The sequence below is a fragment of the Bolinopsis microptera genome, chromosome 2 (assembly GCF_026151205.1).
Source record: "Bolinopsis microptera isolate Bmic1 chromosome 2, MBARI_Bmic_1.0, whole genome shotgun sequence".
Classification (NCBI taxonomy): domain Eukaryota; kingdom Metazoa; phylum Ctenophora; class Tentaculata; order Lobata; family Bolinopsidae; genus Bolinopsis; species Bolinopsis microptera.
This window is the reverse complement of record NC_087073.1, coordinates 8,500,960-8,528,622: the sequence shown is the minus strand read 5'-3', so window position 1 is coordinate 8,528,622 and position 27,663 is coordinate 8,500,960. Positions and strand designations below refer to the sequence as shown.

Below are 27,663 nucleotides of genomic sequence, written 5' to 3'. Positions count from 1 at the left end.
TGTTATGATCTGACAAGTCTATTCTTGTTATTAATCATGGAATCCGTACATCAATAGTTCTGCTAGATGTTTTAAAAAATCATATTCAACAAGATATTCCTGTTACCATGATTTGTTAAGTATCAAGGATTATGCTTTTGGAAAACGTGAGAAACATAAAATTCGGCTTCACATCTTTTTTTCCAGTCATTATTAGTTGAATGAATGTACTGCATATAAATTAACCATTTTTAACCCCCATTTCTAGCAGATAAAGATTTCCAATCTCATATTTTTAACCCTCAGACCCACTATTACCAACCAATGTGGACATTGGTTGGAGCTGGTATAAAGACAACAGAGCAATCGAGTAAGTCTCAAAGTCTGTGTGTTCCTGGCCAAGCTAAATGGTACAGGACCAGAGTCGAAGGTTTTGAACCAGAGAAAAATAGTGTATCACTGTTTGGACCTTTTGGTGGTGAAAAGGTAAAGAATAATTTAGTTTTGTTTGAAGTTAAGTACATGTTTAAAATTTCATCAGTTAAATCGATTGCAAATTCCACTCTGCACTATTATGTAGGCAAAGCTTTTTTTACTGAATCGACTTTCTAAGCCAAAATAATATATTGGGGGGGGGGGGGGGGGGGGGGGTCCAAGGGGAACTTTGGGGAACTTTGGGAAAGTCCCCCAAGATTTCTGAAGTTCCCCAAAAAAAAGTTCCCCAAAACTTCCCAAAGTTCCCCAAAATTCCCCAAAATTATTCAAAATTATTCAAAATTATTCAAAATTATTCAAAATTATTCAAAATTTCTCTAATATACATTAATACCCATTAATGTTAACATGTATGTTATTATAAGGTATAATCTTAACTTACTTGTTGATACTTGCAGCATGATAATTTTTTTGGCATGATAATTTTTTTGGGGAATTTTGGGGAATTTTGGGGAACTTTCTGAAGTTCCCCAAAAAAAAGTTCCCCAAAATTCCCCAAAATTATTTGTTTCATTGATAATTTTTGGGGAACTTTGGGAAAGTCCCCCAGGTTTCCTGAAGTTCCCCAAAAAAAAGTTCCCCAAAACTCCCCAAAGTTCCCCTTGGACCCCCCCCCCTATATTATATATTATTATTCTTCATTGAGTTCTGATTTGGTGATTACCTCAGATTACCTACGATTATTTAGTTGTAGCACTTGGCTTAGATGTGAGATTTGATAAAGTAAAAGGTCTTAAGGAGACACTTGGTAAAAACGGAGTCTGCTCAAACTATGGACCAGGTAAAACCTGTTTTGATATGTAATATATTATTAACTTGCAAAATGTAATTTTTGATGTGTTTTAGCTTCGATTCGAATAATGAACATTCAAGTTATTCAACAAATAGCTAAAGTTTTGAGTAAATATATTACATATATTATGATATCGAGTAAGTATTACTTTGTCACGTTTGTCTCATAAAATTCACTTCAATTCTGTCCTTTTTCTTCATTTTCCCTCCATTCTTCAAACAACTTCAGCGCTGTTGTCCGTGCTACCTGCACAAACGGAATCTTTCCCCCACCATCTTCAATATCCAACTTAATCTCCTTGTATATCTCTTCTTGTCCACCGAAGCCGAACTGTGTTGCATCTGCAGTGTCTGCCCCGTAGTAAACAGTACTAATGTTAGACCAGTGAGCTGCTCCAAAACACATGGGACATGGTAGACACGTTGTGTAGAGATCACATCCTGTTAGGTAAACTGTATTTTACTTCAATTCTGTCCTTTTTCTTCATTTTCCCTCCATTCTTCAAACAACTTCAGCGCTGTTGTCCGTGCTACCTGCACAAACGGAATCTTTCCCCCACCATCTTCAATATCCAACTTAATCTCCTTGTATATCTCTTCTTGTCCACCGAAGCCGAACTGTGTTGCATCTGCAGTGTCTGCCCCGTAGTAAACAGTCCTAATGTCAGACCAGTGAGCTGCTCCAAAACACATGGGACATGGTAGACATGTTGTGTAGAGATCACATCCTGTTAGGTAAACTGTACCTGAAATAAGACAGTGAAAGTGAAAGTTAGCTAAGAATTGTACCTGAAATAAGACAGTGAAAGTGAAAGTGAGCTAAGAATTGTGCCTGAAATAAGACAGTGAAAGTGAAAGTAAGCTAAGAATTGTGCCTGAAATAAGACAGTGAAAGTGAAAGTAAGCTAAGAATTGTGCCTGAAATAAGACAGTGAAAGTGAAAGTAAGCTAAGAATTGTACCTGAAATAAGACAGTGAAAGTGAAAGTGAGCTAAGAATTGTGCCTGAAATAAGACAGTGAAAGTGAAAGTGAGCTAAGAATTGTGCCTGAAACAAGACAGTGAAAGTGAAAGTGAGCTAAGAATTGTGCCTGAAATAAGACAGTGAAAGTGAAAGTGAGCTAAGAATTGTGCCTGAAACAAGACAGGACTACAGGACTTGATTTGCAAATTGTCACAAATACTTCATAATGTTTCATTAAAAAGTCAGAGGGTATCATTCTAGTAAACGAAGAGACCTGGTTTTAAATTAAAATGAAACATGTTACCTATTTATAAAGTACTACAATTACCTAGATTCTTACAAGCATCCCTAATAGCCTCAACTTCTCCATGCGCTGTTGGGTCCATGTTAATTGTGATTCTGTTGGTTCCCTGCCCCACAATCTCTCCGTTTCTTACTACCACAGCTGCAAACGGCTCTCCTTCTCCTTTTCTTATACCAGACAAGCCCACTTCTACAGCTTTATCCATGAAGGAGGGGTCACCCATTCTACTGCAACTATATACTTAGTAAGAGGTTAGTTTATTCTGATAATTTTTTGTACTTAGAGAATTAGTTTACTGCCTGAGCATTGTGGTCCTTCTACTTATTATTATATAATATATATTATATGAATTATGGAACAAAATTAGAGGCACAATGAAAATAAACAGTGAAAATACGGAACAGGAAAACAATTTGGTACCGATCATTAAAACACACAATTAATAATAATGATTTTATAAAGGCTCACTCAAATACACGCTAATATATGAGGTTAGTTTTAGATAGAGTCGACAAATAAGAAGCAACAGATGGGATAATTAAAGTTCTAGAGTAGGTGTAGAATAGATGTAGCGGTCCGAAGTTTGATGAGTAATTGTACGATGCGGGTTATATTATGTATTATATTATTATATACAGGGTAATTCAAAAAGGAAACGGCAGAAAAATGTTCCAAATGTGGGAAATGTGTCCTTCTATTCTGATGATGTTCCCTTTTTCTAAGCTTTTTTCGGTAATCTAGCTTTCATCCTCAGTCAACTCACTAATTGGTCATTTAAACTTCAATCAATGAATTCCTTTCCATATATTACCACTTACCAGGGAATGCTGACTACACTTGGAAGGTACTGTCAGCTATAAAGGGAGGGGATTTGTTATTTACATTCCCTAATGCCCCTATCAAGTGTGCTGGTGCTCCACAGAAGATAATGTATCTTGCTGATGCTCATCTCAGAAAAGTAAGTGTTAAAAAAAGAAGTTTTATTCTAGTTTTATTTTGTCATCAGACATAAGCTTCAGCACTATTACTCTACCACCACTGTATAGTGTATATATTACAAATATTTCAGTTATGAGAGAAAAATACAACTTCCACTAGCAGCTCTAACTAAATGATAAGATAATCGTGTTTTGATTCCCTCTCCAAGCAACATTTAATTAATGTACTAAAAACATTTTATGGCAGGCAGGGGTACGAGATAACTGTAGTCTAACCTACCACACAGCCTTACCTGCCATATTCGGAGTACCCAAGTATGCTGCTGCTCTCTCTAAACTAGCTGCTGAGAAGACTGTGGGGTGGAGACTACGAGTCATCTTGTAGAGGTTGACGGTGAGGGGAGGGAGGCGGTGTTTGAAGATATGGGAACTGGGAAACAGTCCACACAGAAGGTTTCAATTTGATAACAACTTTTAATAACAAGATAATATTAGTATATTATTACGGATAAAGTACACTTCGTATAGTACTCTGTTAAAGTTGCTCGTTTTCTGACCTTGAACCCCTCAGTTTGACATGCTACATGTGGGGCCGCCCTGTGCTCCGAGTCCAGTGTACGCTACCTCACCACTAGCTGACTCAGCAGGATGGGTAGATGTTAACAAGCACACACTACAACACAACACTTACAAGAACGTGTTTGGGATAGGGGACTGTAACAGTTGTCCCACTGGTAAAACAGCTGCTAAAGTAGCTGCTGAGAGTGGGGTCCTGTACGGTAATGTGAGGAGACTGATGAAAGGGAAGGAGCTGAAGAAGAGGTATGATGGGTATACTTCCTGTCCTCTTACTGTGGGTAATGATAAGCTGATTCTGGCTGAGTTTGGGTATGATGGAGCTATATTGGAGACCTTGCCTTTCAACCAGGCCAAGGTTTGTTGGTGACGATATTATGATATAATACATTTAAATATGATGTTATAAAGTTATTGTTACTAGACATTACCAAGATATTATTCAGGTCCGTCTTGCAAGATTTAAATCTATCGTCAAACAAATTGTACAGTTTTCTAGCTCTGACATTACAATACTTTTTAGCCGAGGTGGTTAACTTACTTCTTAAAGAAGGAGGTGATGCCTCCACTGTATTGGCATGGACTCATCAGGTGACTTTTTAACATACACAATACACATATTTATGACATACTTACTATTTGAAACATTACCTTCCCGTAAGTAATTAAATGTTCAAATTTTAAAATATGATTATGTTTCAGAGGAACATGGCGAGGCCCTGGGCTAGTCAGAAAGATAGCACATCTTGGAACTGCTTAAACAGTTTTAAAAAGAAATTGGAAAATGGATTTATTTACAATATTGGTTATAACAAACTCCGTAATAATCCGTACTTTTTATTATTTCGTATTGTATTTGATAGATGAAAATATTAATTCTTTTGATTGTTTGTGTTGAAAATAATAATAATTTGTGTTGAAAATAATGATTTGTTAATAAAAAAGTTGTGATATTCAGAGACCTGGATGATTTGTTATGTTTTAGCTTTTATTGATTCTATAATTTATCAATCATTATTTTGATCAGTTAGATGTATTTTTTATTGAAAATTTGATGTCATATTAATCATTCTTTTATAATCGTTTAAATGTAATTTTGTATTGAAAATCAAATGTCATATTGGCTATATTTCAAAATACTCTTGTGTTATTTTTTCCTCGTGATGGTAAAATGTATATCATTGCACTTTGATAGTTTGATAACGATCAATAAAGTAACATAATTTATTAACGATAAATTTGATGAGCAGCCGTTTCATTTTACTAGCTTTGTAGTTAGTTGGTGTAACAATTAACATAAACAACTCAGTGCACTGGTCACTATTTGGTATCTAATCAGCATTCAGCAAGCGTTATAAACTAGCAATTTCAAATAAAACTATGTTTCTGAATTCAAAGAGACTTCTAAATTCTTACATAACGTTAATAAAACTAACTCCACTCCAGGCGCAACATGTTGTAGACCCAGCACCATGACACACCAGATATTTGAGAGGCTCTCACTGGGGGAGGTGGAGGCAGCGCTCCAGGACCAGGACCACATCTCGCTTCTACCCTACCTACCCTACCTGTGTAAACTACTGCAAGTAGTACAGGGCCCCCAGCGTACCACTATTATCCACGTTCTCCACAAGAGTAGTCTGGCTCCAACCCTACATCAGCTCATCAACAACGACTTTACAGCAGTGTTATCTGATGCTGTCAAGGAGCAGCAGCTGCGGAGGAAGACGGGGACACGGCGGGAGGACTCCATGTTGATGCCGGATGGAGGCAGCACTGTGGATAGTGTGTTCGCGGGGAATGATGTTGGTGATAAAGTGAGGGTTATAGCTGCGGAGCTGATATATTTACAGTCCCAGTACAGTCAGGGAGGGGTGGGGAGTGAGGCGGGAGTGAGGCGGTGGGAGGAGCGGGGAGTGAGGCGGTTGGAGGGGTGGGGAGTGATCTGTTGTCTTACTCTGACTATCAGGGGCTTATCACTGCTGTTATCTGCATCTTGTGAGTTTTTATCAATTAATATTTATTCATTTTAACATTCTTAGTAAGAAATAAAATACTGCCCATAATGGTAACTAATTTGGCAACCTTTGCTATTAATGTTGTAACCTTGGTGACTAAAGTGGTAAGATCGATAACGTTTACCACGATATAACCTATATAATATATATATATAGGTTATATAACCTCCCATAATCACAGGTGTTACAGAATGCCTGAAGTGTTTGATATGAAGGAGTTACTGATGTTACTAGTGCACTTAACTAACGATACTACACACTACATTAATAGTCTGGTAGTCAACAACCCTGAGAGATACGTTGAAGTGCTGCTTTGTTTTATTGATCTGTTCGTCCAGTCTAAAGGTGCTCTCGAGCAGGTAACTTCAATTCATTCTTGAAACCGAACATCGTAGTAGATCTTTATTTTCTGATTATACTAAGGGACATCGTTCAGTCGTGTGTAGTCTTGTACCCTGGTATGATTTGGTGCGTAACTATCATAAGCATCACAGTATCAATGTAATAAAGAAATAAATAAATTCTAACATGTATTGCATGGTTCGACATGTTAGTCCATTGCACACTTGAATGACATATTAAAACCCTTCATCAACGGTTACAATCTTGGTATTAAATCAATGATCTGATTAAGATATAAATTGTTGTCTGTTTCCAAATATTCAACGTGCGAATATTAACTTCATACCAGCTTCTCAACTACACATAGCTCGCCTCATATTCTCACATGCCCCCTTTTTGTATTTCAGAAAGTTCTCGGCTACCTGCGGAGTATCGCCTCCCTAGTGTCAGACTCGCGCCAGTACGTTACACTGGACACTATCTCCAACATAAGGAAGCGAATAGTAATACAGGCTCTACTGACACCCGAGGAGGGGAAGTGCTCACATGACAGGATGATATTATCTCTTTTCTCTGAGAGGGACACTTCTCTTGTTGTTGATTTTATTAAAAACGAGGTGAGGAGGACGTTATATTCGTGCCCATTAGTTGTTTAAATAAAGAGGGTTATATTTCGATAAAATCGCGAACAATCTTGCATCTTATCAAGGACGTTATTAAATTTTACTAATGGTAGGAACCCATATCCACAAAGTTGGCAAACCCACCAGATATCTGGGAGGAAATTTGGGAAGAATGAGGAAATTTTTGGCATCTGAGAGGAAATTTCTTGGTTAGCGACTGACAATTGCAGTCCGCAAAGAGCAGTTCAATCATTGGGTATCGAGAGGAAATTTTTCCTCTCTAAATGACTTAAAATTCGTGCCATCTTTAATTTTAATTTGTCCAATGTTTTGAATCCAAAATATTACCGAGTGTCTAATCAACTACTTTGAACCTTCTCTATTGATATCCTATTGGTCTATCATATAATCCAGTTAAAAATTTTCCGGATGCTGCGCCCCCTGCCCTCTTAAAATATTACTAATAACCAAGTGTCTAATCAACTGTTTTGAACCTTCTGTATTGATATCCTATTGGTTTAGCATATAATCCAGTTAAAATTTTCCGGGGGCTGCGCCCCCGAGCCCCTGCCGCAGTAGCCTCGGAGCCGGCGCATCGCGCCGACTCCTCGCCCACCCCTTTTAAAAATCCTGCGCACGCCCCTGTTGGGAAAGTAACTTAGCCGCTGCGAGCGAAGCGAGCGGGCCACAGAAGGGTCTGAAAATGGGTTTGGGAGGAAATTTTTAATTATGTGGATATGGGGGTAGGAACTGTAATTGTATCATAGCAACACGCTTTAACACTTACCTCTCATTCCGTTTCAGAGTAAAGTGTTTGATAAGTTAGTGAGGTTTTCCGACTTCAGAGAGCGGATGATAACGATGATATCAGGTGTGACTTGCAGTAACGAGGAGGAGGAGGAGGGTGTTAGTACTGGTAGTAACGATGGTGATGTTACAGCTAATCTGCTGAGAAACAGGACAAAGCTAAGGATCAGGATGGTTTGTGGGCATTGCTCATTTCTTAGTGTAATGTAAGTAAATCCGGTTTGGAATATTATTTATGAGTCGCTTAGTGTAATGGTAGAAGTATTGTGGCATGTTTAGTTTCAAGGAAATAGATTGATATATTATCAGAATATTTGTTTTTCAGTCTGCATACCATAAAAACACATTTTCCCCTCAGATTCGTTCTACTGCTCGTTCCTAGACGAGACGATACAAGAAGACATGACTAAAGCGTGCCAGGAGACAGTGAGCACTGTGAAGACTACTCTCACTGAAACACAAGTTATCAGAGCAAACCACCTTCTCATTCTCTACCTCAACATCGTTAATACTTGCAGGTACTAATTATTGTCACCATGTAATTAGGCTGTAGTTTTACTGTCTGAGATCAAGTTAGAAAATGAGCTAGTTGAAATTCAATAAAGTCATTAATTTTCGAATAGAATAATTTTATTAACTAGAAGTAAGAATGCCAGCCATTCTGCCAGCCAAACGGAGCTGCCCTGCAAGTGTAACATTTTCCATCTCAAGTTACTCCGTTATAATGAGATCATTTCTTAGTTATTCCAGTTATTCAATATTGCTTCTGTGTATGAACAATGAATATGTCCATTGCAATAATTTGAGCTGAAATTTAAGTCTCTACGCCCTGTATGATTATCTGTGGTACAACTACAAGAATTAGAAATGGTCGCCTGAGGGTAATTTAAAAAGTTCACCTCTTAGGGTTGGGACCGATATAAGTTGCATAACTACTGTAAATGATCTTGATTCTTGGTGTAGAATAACCTTAATTACAAACATGTCACAGAGTATACTGAACTACACTCTGCTGCTTTACAGTATACATGTCGCAGAGTATACTGAACTACACTCTGCTACTATATTGTAACTTTTCTTATCACTAGATAACATAACCATTATATTTAACATGCACCACAACACCACAGATTGTCCCTGCAACCACGTGAGAGCAGGGAGCTGGTGAGTCTAATGTTACACAAGCCACCTTCTGGAGAGGAAGGGGACCTCTTTATCAAACTATCCTTATCTCTCTACATGTCCTGCACCTCGCTCAACTCTAACATCGAGGTAGTGTGTTATAATGTACTTAAAAATACTTTAAACATACTTAAAACGTATTTAAAACGTACTTAAAACGTACTTATGACGTACTGGAAACTTCTTTAATTTGTTGATAAATTATGAAGGGCTCAACTTTATAGCGTTCTTCTCGTACTTGAGGATTTTAGTTCAGTTAATCTATGATATGCCCGGGGTATAAAATGTTAGTTGTAAATATTATTAACCATTTTATTGTAATTGTATTATATTTTATATTTGTAGGTTGGTAACATGATAAGAAGATGGCTGACGGATCTGCTGAACTACTCCTACGAAGGAGGAAGGAAAGGAGAGCTCATACTCCTTGACAGGGATGCATCTTTACAGCGGAACTTATGAGATGATAGGACCAGTACTGTCCCAGACTACTGGTCTCAAAGTCAATGTGTCTGCAGGTAAGTTACAGCAATGAGCTGTGATGTCGTAATTGGAGCAAGATCTTGTAATTTTTAGATATCCAAGTTCTCTTTCCTGCGCACGTTAAAGAAAAGATTTCTCATTAATCAATAACTTTTTTGTCTGCATATTGTACAATCCCTGACTACGTAACATGTAAGGTTGCTTCTCATTTCTCAATGAAAAGAAAACATTTAATATGAAATATGGTACTTTCTACTGCTTAAATACATATCAATATTATCTTACGTAATATTACACTACCAATATTAAACATGATAACAACACCAGGTCACGCAGCTACCATCCAGACACTATGGTCCCAGATACAAAGTGAAGAACAGATAGTATCTGCTCTCACCAACGTGCCCGTCACACCGGGTCTATCTGGACTGGTTACTGGCTACTTGCCAGTACACTGTATCTCTCAGCTGATTAACTCGCGCGCACCCGCGTGTCCCCCCAACTTGTTTACCTGGTTACCCCAGCAGCTGCGCCAGACACAGGAACCAGTACCTGCTGTGTTGTGCGAGCTTATCAGTGGGAGTGTTAACTTCCTCATGTCTAACAAGGGTTAGTGGGTCTTAGATAGCTTTGTTTTTTCTTGGTATTTTGTATTTGATACGCTTTGAATATGACAGCTTTATACTTTCAAGTACTTGTGCTCAATAAATTTCTTAGTATTTGTCATGACAATTTTCTATATTATGAGAAAGTCAAGTACAACTCTAGATAAAACTCATTCTCTTCTCCAGGTCGCTCAATGTCCGGAATCTCTGAAACAGAGCTATCCTCACTCCTCTCTCCCTCGAACAACATGTCCTGTCGTGTCCTCGCGTTCTACTACCTCCTACTCTACCGTAAGGGTCTGTCTGACTTGAAGGTGAAAGTGGAGACCCAGCGCAGCACTGCACCACCTCCCCACGAGTATTCTGTGTCTTTATTTGGGGACGATTCTGCTAAAACACTGCTCTTACACACCCGCAACAATATCCAACTTTACTCTGCCGTCTACCCTACCTTCCTTAAACTCCTCGTGTCTCAGTTCCCATTCTTGTGTGATCCCAAGGAATTGCTTGCGGAGGACGAAGCCAAAGCTCACGTTTCTAAGCTTGATAAAAACTCTGATGCGTTCGACGTGAAGGAGTACCTACATCAGATCCTAGAGTCACTGGATAGGGGTGACGAGAGCAGGAGTTATTACATGATCAGGAACATGCTGAAGAGACACCACGAGTTTATACCCAGCGAAATAGTTGCACGGTGTGTACCCCATGTTGTGAAGCATGGCTTTAGAGTTCAGGGCAGTTTCATCCTCCTGTGGGAGAAGAGCGCTGCTCTCAATCCCCAACAAACTTGGTTAAACACCGCTAAAACTCTCATTAACCCCAAACTTACTGAAGATGATGTGTGGGCAAACCCCCTTCAGCTGTTCCAGATACCTGAGAAAATCACCAGAAGTCCTGTGGGTGTAAAGATATTGCTGCACATTTTGAAAGGTTACTTGTCCCTGTCCAGAGCAAGACTTGCTGAGTCTGATCCTCCGCAAGCAAACAAGACTGATCCCCAGCAGGCTACCAAGTCTAAAGAGCACGAGGACAACAAGGCTTTGTATATCACCCTACAGAACTCTGCCATTGTGCAGCTTCTGCTGGATCTCACCAGTGGTTCTGACACACGAGCCTCTGGTTCCACTGCTATAGAATCAAACCATGCTTACGAAAACAGCGCACTTGTTTACAACTTCCTGCACGATTTCTTCATCAACAATGACGGTTTAAGCAAGCTGGTTTGTTGGCAGACTTTCAAGTTATCCCAGATAGAGGGAGTGGTGAACGGAGTACCATCCCTCCACGTAGCCTGCAAGTTCAGCACCAACATGCTGCAACAAGCCTCCCTCCAGAAGCAGCTGTTTGCAGTGTGTTTATTGTCCCACCTAGCTGTCCAGTACCCGATACAGCAGACCCTCCAAGCTTGCAATGAGATGCTACAGTGGGCCATCTCTCAGACCAGCCAACTTTCAACTTTGTGGACGTTGTTGTCGTTGGAAAGTCTGGTGAGGATCTCCAAAGCTTTTCCTCCGCTGGTGGACCCTATCACTCGGCTGTTGGTTAATCAGAAGAAGATGCTTTCGAAATACAGCGCTGGGTCTATCAAACAGAAACTAAAAGTTTATTCAAGTGATGGGTCGTCTGTTGGTAACCCTGGTAACCCGCAACAGATGATTGATGCAGCCTTTCAGAAAATTACTACTGATATTCTTGTTAGAATGAAGGGGTCTTGAAATTCATAATGATTGTTGAATATTGTTTGAAACCAAGGAATTTTGACAACAAGAAACTTTCTCATTTACTAATTGTTTACTATTATCAATTCTCGACGTTTACTATGAAGTTATCATGACGTATCAGTTTTTCTATAACTCATAATGATATATTTGACATAAGTTGCTACACATTGACTAGCTAAACTGCGTGGAAATTGAAATTAATGATATTTATTACTGATTAATATATAATATAATATTTTATCTCAAATCTGGCCAGACATTGTTTCCCTATCAATTGATATGTAAATGTTTCAGAGATATGGCACCCAAAGTATGTGTACCTATGGATTTTGGAAGGCACCTGATAGGATCCCCAACTCACAGCAACCTAAAACTGAACACAAGTGAGGGAGGTGAGGTACGAGCCAGTTCAGTGATCCTCTCTTTTAACAGTCCAGTAATAGATCACATGACCACTACCCTTCACATGACCAGTGTGGACATGTTAGAGTTCAGTGAAGCTGCTGTTCAGTTGTTTGTTGATGCGGCATACTCTGGAACTCCAGAGGGAATCAGCCGGGAAGTATTCCGGGACATCAACAAGATAGTTAATGTGTTTGAGGTTACTTGGCTAGTTGGGAAGTGTGCAGAGTATTTTACTGAAGTTGCTGAATCAGTTAAAATACCATCATATACTGAACTACTCTACTTATTTGAAGAAGCAGCTTTTGTATTTGAGAACCTCAATAACAAAGATTTCCTGAAAATCAGCATCAACATGATAGAAATGATGAACTGGAAACAGGAGTTTATAGAAATGTATTTGGAGAATGCAGACAGACTGTCTACACAGAAGCTAGACATGGTGATAGAGCTAGCTGGTTGTGAAGTAGAGTGTGTGGTACAAACTGTGAGTAACCAGCTGTTAGAAGTGTTGAAAGTTCAGGGCTCAATTAATATTCCTGTATCTTGTGAGTATCTGCTGGATAATTTGAACCTCTCTCTTTGCTTTACTTCAAACAGAGTTTTGTTTGATCAGCTGTTTGCAACTTTAGAGGGGCTTCCTGATGAGAATATAAGATGGTGTTTCAAGCTTCTTTCAAAGTCAAACAAGATTGTTTCTTTGGATGACTGTGCAGCTACAGCAAGTGAAGTAAGATCGACCACTGTGGTGTCCAGATGTAACACTATACCTAACATTTACCATGATCTGGATTTTAACTTATCATTTGAGGAGCTTCTAGATTGGATATCTGTTTCAGAGGATGTTACTAGTTTGATGATGGCAATAGAAGCCGTGTATACATGGTGCTGGTACAAGTACAAGTATCAGAATGTAAAGTATACAGTTAAGCAGTTAACACTGATATATTACTCAATAAATTAGCAGACATTGCTGGCAGACGAGGATGGTCACTTTTACAACCAGAATTTAATAGGTATTACATTAGTTTAGTAGGTTGGGGGATAAACTTGGGACCGCTTGTCTTATCTCAGGGAAAGAAGAATAATCATGTTGTCATTAATTGTGTAGACACGTGTAAACAGCCGCTTATCTTCCTGTCCAAAGAAGCAAAACTAAAGTTCCACTTCAAACACCCCACAGTTACTTCGTGTAATCTACCTGGTAAATGTGGGTTTATTCTGAAAACTGTCCCTAGTGAAGCTGCATTGTGGACCTTGAGACTGTGTACTGAGAAGGAAGATTATAATAATGAGTCAGTTCACTTTCATGATGAGGTTCAGGCGGACAATATGCACATTTATTTCTGTCGTATATTTTCTGCTAGCGATACTAGGATGTTTCCAATATCTTGGTTAGGTTGGCTTCATTCGAAAGATGCAGTCGACAAGAGAAACAATTGGGGTTCTATATTTGGTCACAGTGATAAAAGTAGATTTAAAGTGTTGTATAAGATGTGATACTCTCATTAAATTATCATAATTAATTATGACTTGATTGTTGAAATGTAAACCACATTTGGTACATTCCATAATATTTTTAATACTTTTAATCTAATTTTCAATGTGACATATTTTCTTTAATTTTAAGATGTCCGCGATTCTCATTATGTATATTCATTAACATTAAATTGATTATTTTTACGAAAGTGTATTTTCATTAATTTGGTGGCAGATAATATACATACTGAAGTACTGTATGACCACTTAAAAAAATGTTAAAAGTTGAGTTAATTCAAAACTGTAAAAATAACCAACCAATTAACTGCTAAACTAAAATATTCAATGTGAGCTCACTCTCCACATCATAATTTAAACTTACTTTCCTTCAAATGCATCACATTTCATTACAATTAACAATTCTATCATAGAATTATTAATCATTAATTGTACTTTCTTTTCAGAGATATGGCACCCAAAGTAATAAGTGTACCTATGGATTTTGGAAGGCACCTGATAGGATCCCCAACTCACAGCAACCTAAAACTGAACACAAGTGAGGGAGGTGAGGTACGAGCCAGTTCAGTGATCCTCTCCTTTAACAGTCCAGTAATAGATCACATGACCACTACCCTTCACATGACCAGTGTGGACATGTTAGAATTCAGTGAAGCTGCTGTTCAGCTGTTTGTTGATGCAGCCTACTCTGGAACTCCAGAGGGAATCAGCCGGGAAGTATTCCGGGACATCAACAAGATAGCTAATGTGTTTGAGGTTACTTGGCTTGTTGGGAAGTGTGCAGAGTATTTTACTGAAGTTGCTGAATCAGTTAAAATAATCTAATAATATGTGGTGCATCTGAAGGAAAAGTAAGTTTATAATTTTATGTGGAATATTTTGGTTTAGCAGTTAATCAGTTACTTACTTTATTAGTTTTGAACTCAACTGTTAACATTTCTTTTATCAGTGCTCATATAATACAATACAAACACTGTCTGCAACCTGCTGCAACCAAATTAATAAAAATACATTTTTCGGAAAAATAATTAATTTTATGAATATCATAATGTGAGTCGCAGATACCTAAAAAGTCGAAGAAAATATGCCATGTTGAAAGTTGGATTAATTAATGTATAAAAAATATTTATAAATGTACTACTTACTACTTGTACTTGAAAAGGTCTCCTCCTAGTCGTTGGAGTGGCCTGCACCACATAGTAACTCCTTTCTCCGGTGTATTAGACCTCTCCAGTGAACCCTGTCTGTAGCTTGTTGTTCTGCATCTTCTATCGTGATGTTATCGACACCTGTGAAGATTGCTGCATCCTCCCGGACACATGACAACCAGTTTTTCCGAGGTCTACCTCTTGACCTTTTACCATGCTTTGGGATCCAGTGCAGAAGATAGTTGGGTATTCTTTCTTCTGGCATCCTCACCACATGGCCAAACCATCGGAGTCTAGCTGCTCGTACGAAAGTATCAACAGGGGCGATGTTAGCCCGCTTAAGTACATCAGCATTAGATACATGATAAAACCATTTTATTTTCAGGATTCTCCTCAGACATCTATGATGGAACACCTCAAATCTTTTCATCTGCGTCTGTGTGGTATTCCATACCTCACTTCCATAAAGCAGTATAGTGAGAACAGCCGCTTTGTAAATCCTGATTTTAGTTGGAGTCTTGATGTTGCGACTGTACCATATACTGCTGAGCTGATAGAATGCCCCAGAGGCCTTTTGAATTCGAGCTGACAGTTCTTTGTCAATTGTTCCATTCGCACTGATGATTGCACCCAAGTAAGTGAAATTGCTGACCTGCTGTATTGGGAGACCTTCCACATTGATGTCCATGGTGTCGTCTTTAGAATACGGCCTCTGCGATGCACTTTTGCTGACAACCATGCTCTGTGTTTTGCCAGCATTAACCTTCAGACCCGCATAGGCACTGTATTTGCAGAGAAGGTCAGTGGTTTCTTGCAGCCCCTCTTTTGAGTTATCTAACATAGCCATGTCATCAGCGTAATCAGTGTCCAAAAGATGTTTCTCTTCTACCCCGGGGGCTGGCAGCTGTAATAAAGCCCCTTTGCTAATGACCTTGTTCAGTTCCATAAGGTATGCCGAAAAATTCAAACAAAAGTTGAAGACTGGTGGTCCCTGTATATCGCCTTGCCCAGTACCCGAGTTGACATCAAACCAACCTGTAACCTCTCCATTGACCCTAACAGCACTAACTGTGTGAGTGAAGAACGCCTTCATAATTCTAATGTACTTGTCAGGTAAGCCGTAGTGCTGCATACTTCTCCAAATGAACTGCCTGTCAATTGAATCAAAAGCTGCTTTGAAATCAACAAAATTAATATACAGAGGGATATTATACTCAATGCATTGGTGTATAATACAGCGGAGTGAATAAACCTGGTCAATACATGAGCGATTCTGTCTAAAACCACTTTGATTCTCCCGGAGGAATTTTTCCATGCCATTGCTAAGTCTCCGCAGGAGTATCATCTGCAGGAGCTTCGAGGCTGTGGATCTTAATGTAATGCCCCTGTTGTTAGCGCAATGAGAGGTGTCACCTTTCTTTCCAACGATGATAATAACACCTTTGGACCAATCCTCAGGAATCTTCTCATCTTCCCACACTTTCTTGAACAACACAACTAGTTGATCGACCAACCCATCCTGTCCATACTTAAGTTGCTCGTTGGTGATACCATCCACTCCTGGACTTTTGTGATTCTTGAGTTTTTTGAGGGCATCAACAATCTCGTTTCTTGTAGGAGCTTCATCCGAATCGGAAAGGTCGTCAAAACTGGGTTGCGGAGGGATGTTGTCTAAGTCAGAAATATTGGCCTCTTGCGGGGGAGGGTTCAATAGCCTAGAGAAGTGCTCTTTCCACCTTTCTTTCTGGGCATGTGGGTCGGCAATCAACTGGCCAGATACGTCTCTAACTGCAGTTGACTGCTTCTTCTTCTTTCCAGATATGACATTGATCTTCTGCCATACCTCACGTTGCTGACCTTTTCTAGCAGCTTCTTCCAAGTCATTGGCCATTCTACGTGCCCAGTTGTTATCGTCCACCTTGCTACTTTTTTTAAAGAGCTTATTCAATCTAGAATACTCTGACCTGTTAGCGTTCGAATTAGGGTCTTTACGCTTAAATTCCTTACGGTTCTTCAATAATTCTTTTGTCTTCTGAGATTGGTGCCTGTCCTTCTTTTTTCGAGGTCTTTGCCCAAGGATTTCCATGGAAACTTGTTGGACAGTTGTCTTGAATTTGTCCCACATTGATTCCAGGTCAACCTCAGGTTCCAAACAGTCAAATTTGTTTCTCAGAACAATATTGTATTCGGAAACAAGTGAATGATCACGCAGATGCTCAATAGCAGGAATCTCAAGCTTACGTTCCTGCTTCTTTTTCACTGACATAAGCTTCATTCTCAGTTATAAATGAACCCACTATAATTTTAATTTTCAACAATCAAGTCATAATTAATCATGATTATTTAATGAGAGTATCACATTTTATACACCACTTAAAATTTATTTCCATTACCGTAACTTAATAATATAGACTCCCATTCGTTTCTCTTGTCGACCGCATCTTTCGTATGAAGCCAACCTAGCCAAGATATTGGATACACATAAGTATTACCATAATAAAAAGTATTTGGAGAATGCAGACAGACAGTCTACACAGAAGCTAGACATGGTGATAGAGCTAGCTGGTTGTGAAGTAGAGTGTGTGGTACAAACTGTGAGTAACCAGCTGTTAGAAGTGTTGAAAGTTCAGGGCTCAATTAATATTCCTGTATCTTGTGAGTATCTGCTGGATAATTTGAACCTCTCTCTTTACTTTACTGCAAACAGAGTTTCGTTTGATCAGCTGTTTACATTTTTGGAAGGGCTTCCCGATGAGAAAATGAGATGGTGTTTCAAGCTTCTTTCAAAGTCAAACAAGATGAGTACTTTGGATGACTGTGCAGCTACAGCAAGTGAAGTAAGATCGACCACTGTGGTGTCCAGATGTTACACTATAATACCTAACATTTATCATGATCTGGATTTTAACTTATCATTTGAGGAGCTTCTAGAGTGGATATCTGTTTCAGAAGATGTTACTAGTTTGATGATGGCAATAGAAGCTGTGTATACATGGTGCTGGTACAGGTACAAGTATCAGAATATAAAGTATACAGTTAACTCTGATATATTACTCACTAAATTAGCTGAACTGGCTGACAGACGACGATGGTCGCTTTTACCATCACAATTCGGAACCTATCAAATTCATTTAGCTCATTCGCGATTAAACTTGGGATCGCTTCTCTTATCTCAAGGAAAGAAGAATAATCATGTTATCATTAATTGTGTAGACACGTGTAAACAGCCGCTTATCTTCCTGTCCAAAGAAGCAAAACTAAAGTTCCACTTCAAACACCCCTCAGTTACTTCGTGTAATCTACCTGGTAAATGTGGGTTTATTCTGAAAACTTTCCCTAGTGAAGCTGCATTGTGGACCTTGAGACTGTGTACTGAGAAGGAAGATTATAATAATGAGTCAGTTCACTTTCATGATGAGGTTCAGGCGGACAATATAATGCACCTTTATTTCTGTGTGATATTATATTCTAGTCGTCATTATGTGTATCCAATATCTTGGTTAGGTTGGCTTCATTCGAAAGCTGCAGTCGACAAGAGAAACAATTGGGAGTCTGAATATGCTATATATTATGGCTTGAGTGATGAAAGTAGATTTAAAGTTTTATATAAGATTTGATAATGACATTACATCATCATGATTAATTATGGATTGATTGTTGAGCCCTTGTTCAAAATGCAAACCACAGTTTGTAAATTATATAATATTTTCAATACTTTTAATCTAACTTTCAATATGACATATTTCAATATGACATATTTTCTTTGGTTTTAAGATCTCCACTAACTTTGATTACGTTATTCATAAAATTGATTATTCTTATGAATTGTGTTTAAATCAATTTCGTACCATCGGATGTATGTATTGTTTTAAAGCACCGATATAAAAGTAAAATTTAAGAGTTGAGTTAATTCAGAACTGTCAAAGTAAGTAACTGATTACCTGATATTAATCAAAATATTTAAAAATTGAATGAGAGCTCACTCACCACATCAAATTTTAAACTTACTTTTCCTTCATGTTCAGATGCATCACATTATTACAAATAACAATTCTATCATAGAATCATTTTCATCATTAATTGTACTTTATTTTCAGAGATATGGCACCCAAAGTATGTGTACCTATGGATTTTGGAAGGCACCTGATAGGATCCCCAACTCACAGCAACCTAAAACTGAACACAAGTGAGGGAGGTGAGGTACGAGCCAGTTCAGTGATCCTCTCCTTCAACAGTCCAGTAATAGATCACATGACCACTACCCTTCACATGACCAGTGTGGACATGTTAGAGTTCAGTGAAGCTGCTGTTCAGCTCTTTGTTGATGCTGCATACTCTGGAACTCCAGAGGGAATCAGCCGGGAAGTATTCCAGGACATCAACAAGATAGCTAATGTGTTTGAGGTTACTTGGCTAGTTGGGAAGTGTGCAGAGTATTTTACTGAAGTTGCTGAATCAGTTAAAATATCATCCTATACTGAACTACTCTACTTATTTGAAGAAGCAGCTTTTGTATTTGAGAACCTCAAGAACAAAGATTTCCTGAAAATCAGCATCAGCAAGATAGAAAAGTTGAACTGTAAACAGGAGTTTATAGAAAAGTATTTGGAGAATGCAGACAGACTGTCTACACAGAAGCTAGACATGGTGATAGAGCTAGCTGGTTGTGAAGTAGAGTGTGTGGTACAAACTGTGAGTAACCAGCTGTTAGAAGTGTTGAAAGTTCAGGGCTCAATTAATATTCCTGTATCTTGTGAGTATCTGCTGGATAATTTGAACCTCTCTCTTTGCTTTACTTCAAACAGAGTTTTGTTTGATCAGCTGTTTGGAACTTTAAAAGGAGTTCCTGATGAGAAAATAAGATGGTGTTTTAAGCTACTTTCAAAGTCAAACAAGATAAGTTCTTTGGATGACTGTACAGCTACAACAAGTGAAGTAAGATCGACCACTGTGGTGTCCAGATGTAACACTATACCTAACATTTACCATGATCTGGATTTTAACTTATCATTTGAGGAGCTTCTAGAGTGGATATCTGTTTCAGAGGATGTTACTAGTTTGATGATGGCAATAGAAGCTGTGTATACATGGTGCTGGTACAGGAACAGGTATCAGATAAGGTATAAAATTAACGTGACTTATATATTACTCACTAAATTAGTAGACATAGCTGGCAGACGAGGGTGGTCACTTTTACCATCAGAATTAAGTACGTATACAATAAGTTTATATGGTTCGCTGTTAAACTTGGGACAGCTTGTCTCAGCTCAAGAAAATAAGAATAATCATGTTGTCATTAATTGTGTAGACACGTGTAAACAGCCGCTTATCTTCCTGTCCAAAGAAGCAAAACTAAAGTTCCACTTCAAACACCCCTCAGTTACTTCGTGTAATCTACCTGGTAAATGTGGGTTTATTCTGAAAACTGTCCCTAGTGAAGCTGCATTGTGGACCTTGAGACTGTGTACTGAGAAGGAAGATTATAATAATGAGTCAGTTCACTTTCATGATGAGGTTCAGGCGGACAATATGCATCTTTATTTCTGTGTGATATATTCTAGTGGTACTTATGTGTATCCAATATCTTGGTTAGGTTGGCTTTATTCGAAAGATGCAGTCGACAAGAGAAACGAATGGGAGTCTGAATATGCTAAATATTATGGGTTGAGTGATAAAAGTAGATTTAAAGTGTTGTATAAGATGTGATACTCTCATTAAATTATCATAATTAATTTTGACTTGATTGTTGTAATTACTTTCAATGTGATATATTTTCTTTGATTTTAAGATCTCCGTGATTCTCATTATGTTACTGAACATTTGTAGGTTTATAACCTACCAGGACGCGCGTCGAGTTGGACTCGTAAACGGAATTGGAACAAATATTTTACGAGTAACACCCGTTAACTGAACATCAAATTAAGTATAATTTTTACAAAAGTGCATGTTGATTAATTTGTTGGCAGATAGTGTTCGTATCGTATGAGCACTGTTAAATGAAATATTAAAAGTTCTATTAATTTAAAACTGTTTAAGTAAGTAACTTAAGTAAGTCTTATCTCACGAAAAGAAAAATAATCATGTTACAGGGTGGCCCATAAAACACTACCCATCCTTATCTCTTAAAATTGTTACAGGTCGCTGAGATCTTGCAAATTATTTTATTTCAGAATGGAAAATTGCCATAACTTACGTTCTGATTAATATTTTTGCTTCAAATTTTTAGAGAATGTCAATCATAATTAGACAAAACTTCGTGCCAAGTTTTGTGTGAGTCTGAGTTTGTCTGACAAAGTTAGCTCCTGAGCGTGCTAGCTTTAATTTCTCACCTAGAACTGTTTACATTGGCTAATAGGAACCGCCAAAAAAATCCTGGTTAAAAAAATATAAAAACCAGCGATTTATTCACGTTTTACCAATTCTATTTACCATGATCCATCGCACATTCCGTGTGAGAAGAACGATATAAACAAGCAGGAAGGATCATCTGTGATAGTCCTTATCAGTTAAAATATAGAGAGAATGGAATGTGCGATGGATTATGGTGAATATAAGTTATGCCACTTTTTGTTTTTAAAATAATTTGCAAGATCTCAGCGACCTGTAACAATTTTAAGAGATAAGGATGGTTAGTGTTTTATGGGCCACCCTGTATCATTAATTGTGTAGACACGTGTAAACAGCCGCTTATCTTCCTGTCCAAAGAAGCAATACTAAAGTTCCACTTCAAACACCCCTCAGTTACTTCGTGTAATCTACCTGGTAAATGTGGGTTTATTCTGAAAACTGTCCCTAGTGAAGCTGCATTGTGGACCTTGAGACTGTGTACTGAGAAGGAAGATTATAATAATGATTTCTTCATCAACAATGACGGTTTAAGCAAGCTGGTTTGTTGGAAGACTTTCAAGTTATCCCAGATAGAGGGAGTGGTGAACGGAGTACCGTCCCTCCACGTAGCCTGCAAGTTCAGCACCAACATGCTGCAACAAGCCTCCCTCCAGAAGCAGCTGTTTGCAGTGTGTTTATTGTCCCACCTAGCTGTCCAGTACCCGATACAGCAGACCCTCCAAGCTTGCAATGAGATGCTACAGTGGGCCATCTCTCAGACCAGCCAACTTTCAACTTTGTGGACGTTGTTGTCGTTGGAAAGTCTGGTGAGGATCTCTAAAGCTTTTCCTCCGCTGGTGGATCCCATCACTCGGCTGTTGGTTAATCAAAAGAAAATGCTTTCGAAATACAGCGCTGGGTCTATAAAGCAGAAACTAAAAGTTTATTCAAGTGATGGGTCGTCTGTTGGTAACCCTGGTAACCCGCAGCAGATGATTGATGCAGCCTTTCAGAAAATTACTACTGATATTCTTGTTAGAATGAAAGGGTCTTGATATTCAAAATGATTGTTTAATATTGTTTGAAAACCAAGGAATTTTGACAACAAGAAACTTTCTCATTTACTAATTGTTTACTATTATCATTTCTCGACGTTTACTATGAAGTTATCATGACGTATCAGTTTTTCTATAACTCATAATGATATATTTGACGTAAGTTGCTACACATTGACTAGCTAAACTGCGTGGAAATTGAAATTAATGATATTTATTACTGATTAATATATAATATAATATTTTATCTCAGATCTGGCCAGACATTGTTTCCCTATCAATTGATATGTAAATGTTTCAGAGATATGGCACCCAAAGTATGTGTACCTATGGATTTTGGAAGGCACCTGATAGGATCCCCAACTCACAGCAACCTAAAACTGTACACAAGTGAGGGAGGTGAGGTACGAGCCAGTTCAGTGATCCTATCCTTTAACAGTCCAGTAATAGATCACATGACCACTACCCTTCACATGACCAGTGTGGACATGTTAGAGTTCAGTGAAGCTGCTGTTCAGCTGTTTGTTGATGCTGCATACTCTGGAACTCCAGAGGGAATCAGCCGGGAAGTATTCCAGGACATCAACAAGATAGCTAATGTGTTTGAGGTTACTTGGCTAGTTGGGAAGTGTGCAGAGTATTTTACTGAAGTTGCTGAATCAGTTAAAATACCATCCTATACTGAACTACTCTTCTTATTTGAAGAAGCAGCTTTTGTATTTGAGAACCTCAAGAACAAAGATTTCCTGAAAATCAGCATCAGCAAGATAGAAAAGTTGAACTGTAAACAGGAGTTTATAGAAAAGTATTTGGAGAATGCAGACAGACTGTCTACACAGAAGCTAGACATGGTGATAGAGCTAGCTGGTTGTGAAGTAGAGTGTGTGGTACAAACTGTGAGTAACCAGCTGTTAGAAGTGTTGAAAGTTCAGGGCTCAATTAATATTCCTGTATCTTGTGAGTATCTGCTGGATAATTTGAACCTCTCTCTTTGCTTTACTTCAAACAGAGTTTTGTTTGATCAGCTGTTTGCAACTTTAGAAGGACTTCCTGATGAGAAAATAAGATGGTGTTTCAAGCTACTTTCAAAGTCAAACAAGATAAGTTCTTTAGATGACTGTACAGCTACAACAAGTGCAGTAAGATCGACCACTGTGGTGTCCAGATGTAACACTATACCTAACATTTACCATGATCTGGATTTTAACTTATCATTTGAGGAGCTTCTAGAGTGGATATCTGTTTCAGAGGATGTTACTAGTTTGATGATGGCAATAGAAGCTGTGTATACATGGTGCTGGTACAGGAACAGGTATCAGATAAGGTATAAAATTAACGTGACTTATATATTACTCACTAAATTAGTAGACATAGCTGGCAGACGAGGGTGGTCACTTTTACCATCAGAATTAAGTACGTACATACAATAAGTTTATATGGTTCGCTGTTAAACTTGGGACAGCTTGTCTCAGCTCAAGAAAAGAAGAATAATCATGTTGTCATTAATTGTGTAGACACGTGTAAACAGCCGCTTATCTTCCTGTCCAAAGAAGCAAAACTAAAGTTCCTCTTCAAACACCCCTCAGTTACTTCGTGTAATCTACCTGGTAAATGTGGGTTTATTCTGAAAACTGTCCCTAGTGAAGCTGCATTGTGGACCTTGAGACTGTGTACTGAGAAGGAAGATTATAATAATGAGTCAGTTCACTTTCATGATGAGGTTCAGGCGGACAATATGCACCTTTATTTCTGTGTGATATATTCTAGTGGTACTTATGTGTATCCAATATCTTGGTTAGGTTGGCTTTATTCGAAAGATGCAGTCGTCAAGAGAAACGAATGGAAGTCTGAATATGCTAAATATTATGGGTTGAGCGATAAAAATATATTTAAAGTGTTGTATAAGATGTGATACTCTCATTAAATTATCATAATTAATTTTGACTTGATTGTTGTAAATGCGATTCACAGTGGCTGTGGATAAATTTATAATTATAATTAATATTTAATGCATTAAATCTTACTTTCAATGTGATATATTTTCTTTGATTTTAAGATCTCCGTGATTCTCATTATGTTACTGAACATTTGTAGGTTTATAACCTACCAGGACGCGCGTCGAGTTGGACTCGTCAACGGAATTGGAACAAATATTTTACGAGTATCACCCGTTAACTGAACATCAAATTAAGTATAATTTTTACAAAAGTGCATGTTGATTAATTTGTTGGCAGATAGTGTTCGTATCGTATGAGCACTGTTAAATGAAATGTTAAAAGTTCTATTAATTTAAAACTGTTTAAGTAAGTAACTTAAGTAAGTCTTATCTCACGAAAAGAAAAATAATCCCATAAAAAAATGGCCCATAAAACACTACCCATCCTTATCTCTTAAAATTGTTACAGCTTTACAGGTCGCTGAGATCTTGCAAATTATTTTATTTCAGAATGGAAAATTGCCATAACTTACGTTCTGATTAATATTTTTGCTTCAAATTTTTAGAGAATGTCAATCATAATTAGACACAACTTCGTGCTAAGTTTTGTATGAGTCTCAGCTTGTCTGACAAAGTTAGCTCCTGAGCGTGCTAGCTTTAATTTCTTACCTAGAACTGTTTACATTGGCTATTAGGAACCACCAAAAAAATCCTGGGTAAAAAAATCTAAAAACCAGCGATTTATTCACGTTTTACCAATTCTATTCACCATGATCCATCGCACATTCCATGTGAGAAGAACGATATATAAACAAGCAGGAAGAATCATCTGTGATAGTCCTTATCAGTTAAAATATAGAGAGAATGGAATGTGCGATGGATCATGGCGAATATAAGTGGTAAAACGTGAATAAATCGCTGGTTTTTAGATTTTTTTACCCAGGATTTTTTTTTGTGGTTCCTATTAACCAATGTAAACAGTTATGAGTGAGGAATTCAAGCTATCTCGCTCAGGGGCTAAATTGGTCAAATAAGCTCAGTGAAGCTCGCACTCACACAAAACTTGCCACAAAGGTTTAGCTATACTACTTGTTAAATTAACATTCTGTGAAATTTAGAAGCAAAAATATTTATCAGAACATAAGTTATGCCACTTTTTGTTTTTAAAATAATTTGCAAGATCTCAGCGACCTGTAACAATTTTAAGAGATAAGGATGGGTAGTGTTTAATGGGCCACCCTGTATCATTAATTGTGTTGACACGTGTAAACAGCCGCTTATCTTACTGTCCAAAGAAGCAAAACTAAAGTTCCACTTCAAACACCCCTCAGTTACTTCGTGTAATCTACCTGGTAAATGTGGGTTTATTCTGAAAACTGTCCCTAGTGAAGCTGCATTGAGACTGTGTACTGAGAAGGAAGATTATAATAATGAGTCAGTTCACTTTCTTGATGAGATTCAGGCGGAGAATATGCACCTTTATTGCTGTCTGATATATTCTAGTGGTACTTATGTGTATCCAATATCTTGGTTAGGTTGGCTTTATTCTAAAGATGCGGTCGACAAGAGAAACATATGGGATTCTATATATTTAGTCACAGTGATAAAAGTAGATTTAATGTGTTATATAAGATTTGATGTTGACATAAATTATCATAATTAATTTTGACTTCATTGTTGTAAATTCAAATTACAGTGGACACATTTATAAATATTTTTAATACATTAATTAATCCAATTGTCAACATGGCATGTTTTCTTCGAATTTAAGATATCTGTGATTCTTATTATGTTACGTATTCATAAAATAATTTTTTACGAAAGATGAATTTTCATTAATTTGGTTGCAGACAGTGTATGTATCGTATTATATGAGCAATTATAAAAGAAATGTTAACAGTGGAGTTAATTCAAAACTAACTGATTAAATGCTAAACCAAAATATTCTACATCAAATTATAAACTTACTTTTCCTTCAGATGCACCATATATTATAGCAGATTACAATTCTATCTTTAATTATTAATCATTTAATGTACTTTATTTTCAGAGATATGACACCAAAAGTAAGTGTACCTATGGATTTTGGAAGGCACCTGATAGGATCCCCAACTCACAGCAATCTAAAACTGAACTCAAGTGAGGGAGGTGAGGTACGAGCCAGTTCAGTGATACTATCCTTTAACAGTCCAGTAGTAGATCACATGACCACTACCCTTCACATGACAAGTGTGGACATGTTAGAGTTCAGTGAAGCTGCTGTTCAGCTGTTTGTTGATGCAGCATACTCTGGAACTCCAGAGGGAATCAGCCGGGAAGTATTCCGGGACATTAACAAGATAGCTAATGTGTTTGAGGTTACTTGGCTTGTTGGGAAGTGTGCAGAGTATTTTACTGAAGTTGCTGAATCAGTTAAAATACCATCCTATACTGAACTACTCTACTTATTTGAAGAAGCAGCTTTTGTATTTGAGAACCTCAATAACAAAGATTTCCTGAAAATCAGCATCAACAAGATAGAAATGTTGAACTGGAAACAGGAGTTTATAGAAAAGTATTTGGAGAATGCAGACAGACTGTCTACACAGAAGCTAGACATGGTGATAGAGCTAGCTGGTTGTGAAGTAGAGTGTGTGGTACAAACTGTGAGTAACCAGCTGTTAGAAGTGTTGAAAGTTCAGGGCTCAATTAATATTCCTGTATCTTGTGAGTATCTGCTGGATAATTTGAACCTCTCTCTTTGCTTTACTTCAAACAGAGTTTTGTTTGATCAACTTTTTGCAACTTTAGAAGGGCTTCCTGATGAGAAAATGAGATGGTGTTTTAAACTGGTTTTAAAGTCACACAAGAAATGTTCTTTGAATGACTCCTTAGCTACAGCAAGTGAAGTAAGATCTACCACTGTGGTGTCCAGATATAACACTATACCTAAAATTTACCATGATCTGGATTGTAACTTATCATTTGAGGAGCTTCTAGAGTGGATATCTGTTTCAGAGGATGTTACTAGTTTGATGATGGCAATAGAAGCTGTGTGGACATGGAACTGTTACAGATACAAGTATCAGAATATAAATTATAAAGTTAACACTGATATATTGCTCACTAAATTAGTAGACATAGCTGGCAGACGAGGGTGGTCACTTTTACCATCAGTATTTAGTACGTATAAACTTTGGTTTGTTAATTTTGCTGATTTGCAATTAAACTTGGGACGGCTTGTGGTTTCTCAAGGAAAGAAGAATAATCATGTTGTCATAAATTGTGTAGACACGTGTAAACAGCCGCTTATCTTCCTGTCCAAAGAAACAAAACTAAAGTTCCACTTCAAACACCCCTCAGTTATTTCGTGTAATCTACCTGGTAAATGTGGGTTTATTCTGAAAACTGTCCCTAGTGAAGCTGCATTGTGGACCTTGAGACTGTGTACTGAGAAGGAAGATTATAATAATGAGTCAGTTCACTTTCAT

At 37.8% G+C, this 27,663-nt stretch overlaps 5 protein-coding genes across 7 annotated transcripts in view; 3 read left to right on the top strand and 2 right to left on the bottom strand.

The window, feature by feature from the left end:
* Positions 1-21,037, bottom strand: part of LOC134811718 (NUAK family SNF1-like kinase 1) — a 60,301-nt gene extending 39,264 nt beyond the window's left edge. For both annotated transcript variants that reach the window (XM_063818750.1, XM_063818749.1), the window contains exon 1: positions 21,028-21,037. The gene's annotated coding sequence lies outside the window, so the exon portion shown is untranslated. The remainder of the gene's footprint in view (positions 1-21,027) is intronic.
* Positions 47-4,885, top strand: LOC134811302 (sulfide:quinone oxidoreductase, mitochondrial-like). The gene is given in 9 exon segments (XM_063818079.1): positions 47-146; positions 286-465; positions 1,144-1,255; positions 3,355-3,491; positions 3,719-3,827; positions 3,830-3,924; positions 4,043-4,405; positions 4,571-4,638; positions 4,750-4,885. Coding segments are annotated over 9 exon segments (1,137 nt in total). The 5' UTR covers positions 47-131; the 3' UTR covers positions 4,808-4,885.
* Positions 1,732-2,769, bottom strand: LOC134811303 (guanine deaminase-like). Its single transcript, XM_063818080.1, has 2 exons — positions 2,558-2,769; positions 1,732-2,012 (listed from the first exon to the last, which is right to left on the bottom strand). Exons 1-2 carry the CDS (start codon positions 2,754-2,756, stop codon positions 1,732-1,734), a joined length of 480 nt encoding a protein of 159 aa, XP_063674150.1. The 5' UTR covers positions 2,757-2,769.
* Positions 5,498-11,913, top strand: LOC134826758 (integrator complex subunit 2-like). The gene is made up of 9 exons (XM_063839253.1): positions 5,498-5,971; positions 6,247-6,424; positions 6,815-7,024; positions 7,835-7,901; positions 8,196-8,355; positions 8,968-9,109; positions 9,405-9,537; positions 9,830-10,111; positions 10,294-11,913. Exons 1-9 carry the CDS (start codon positions 5,520-5,522, stop codon positions 11,820-11,822), a joined length of 3,153 nt encoding a protein of 1,050 aa, XP_063695323.1. The 5' UTR covers positions 5,498-5,519; the 3' UTR covers positions 11,823-11,913.
* Positions 21,038-22,558: 1,521 nt separating the features above from the next.
* On the top strand, positions 22,559-26,043 carry LOC134811321 (uncharacterized). 2 transcript variants are annotated; one of them, XM_063818097.1, is made up of 2 exons: positions 22,559-24,036; positions 25,697-26,043. In XM_063818097.1, exon 1 carries the CDS (start codon positions 22,563-22,565, stop codon positions 23,685-23,687), a length of 1,125 nt encoding a protein of 374 aa, XP_063674167.1. In that variant the 5' UTR covers positions 22,559-22,562; the 3' UTR covers positions 23,688-24,036; positions 25,697-26,043. The 2 variants fall into 2 exon arrangements, with proteins under 2 accessions (XP_063674167.1, XP_063674166.1); XM_063818096.1 differs by lacking the exon at positions 25,697-26,043 and adding an exon at positions 24,450-24,574 and having other exon boundaries at positions 22,559-24,351.
* The last annotated feature ends 1,620 nt before the right edge of the window (positions 26,044-27,663 follow it).

Coding starts and splice junctions, on each gene's coding strand:
- LOC134811321 (XM_063818097.1), top strand. CDS start 22,563: ATGGCACCCAAAGTATGTGTACCTATGGATTTTGGAAGGCACCTGATA.
- LOC134826758 (XM_063839253.1), top strand. CDS start 5,520: ATGACACACCAGATATTTGAGAGGCTCTCACTGGGGGAGGTGGAGGCA. Junction 7,025..7,834: donor TTGATTTTATTAAAAACGAG/GTGAGGAGGACG, acceptor ATTCCGTTTCAG/AGTAAAGTGTTTGATAAGTT. Junction 8,356..8,967: donor AACATCGTTAATACTTGCAG/GTACTAATTATT, acceptor ACAACACCACAG/ATTGTCCCTGCAACCACGTG.
- LOC134811303 (XM_063818080.1), bottom strand. CDS start 2,756: ATGGGTGACCCCTCCTTCATGGATAAAGCTGTAGAAGTGGGCTTGTCT. Junction 2,013..2,557: donor GGATGCTTGTAAGAATCTAG/GTAATTGTAGTA, acceptor GTCTTATTTCAG/GTACAGTTTACCTAACAGGA.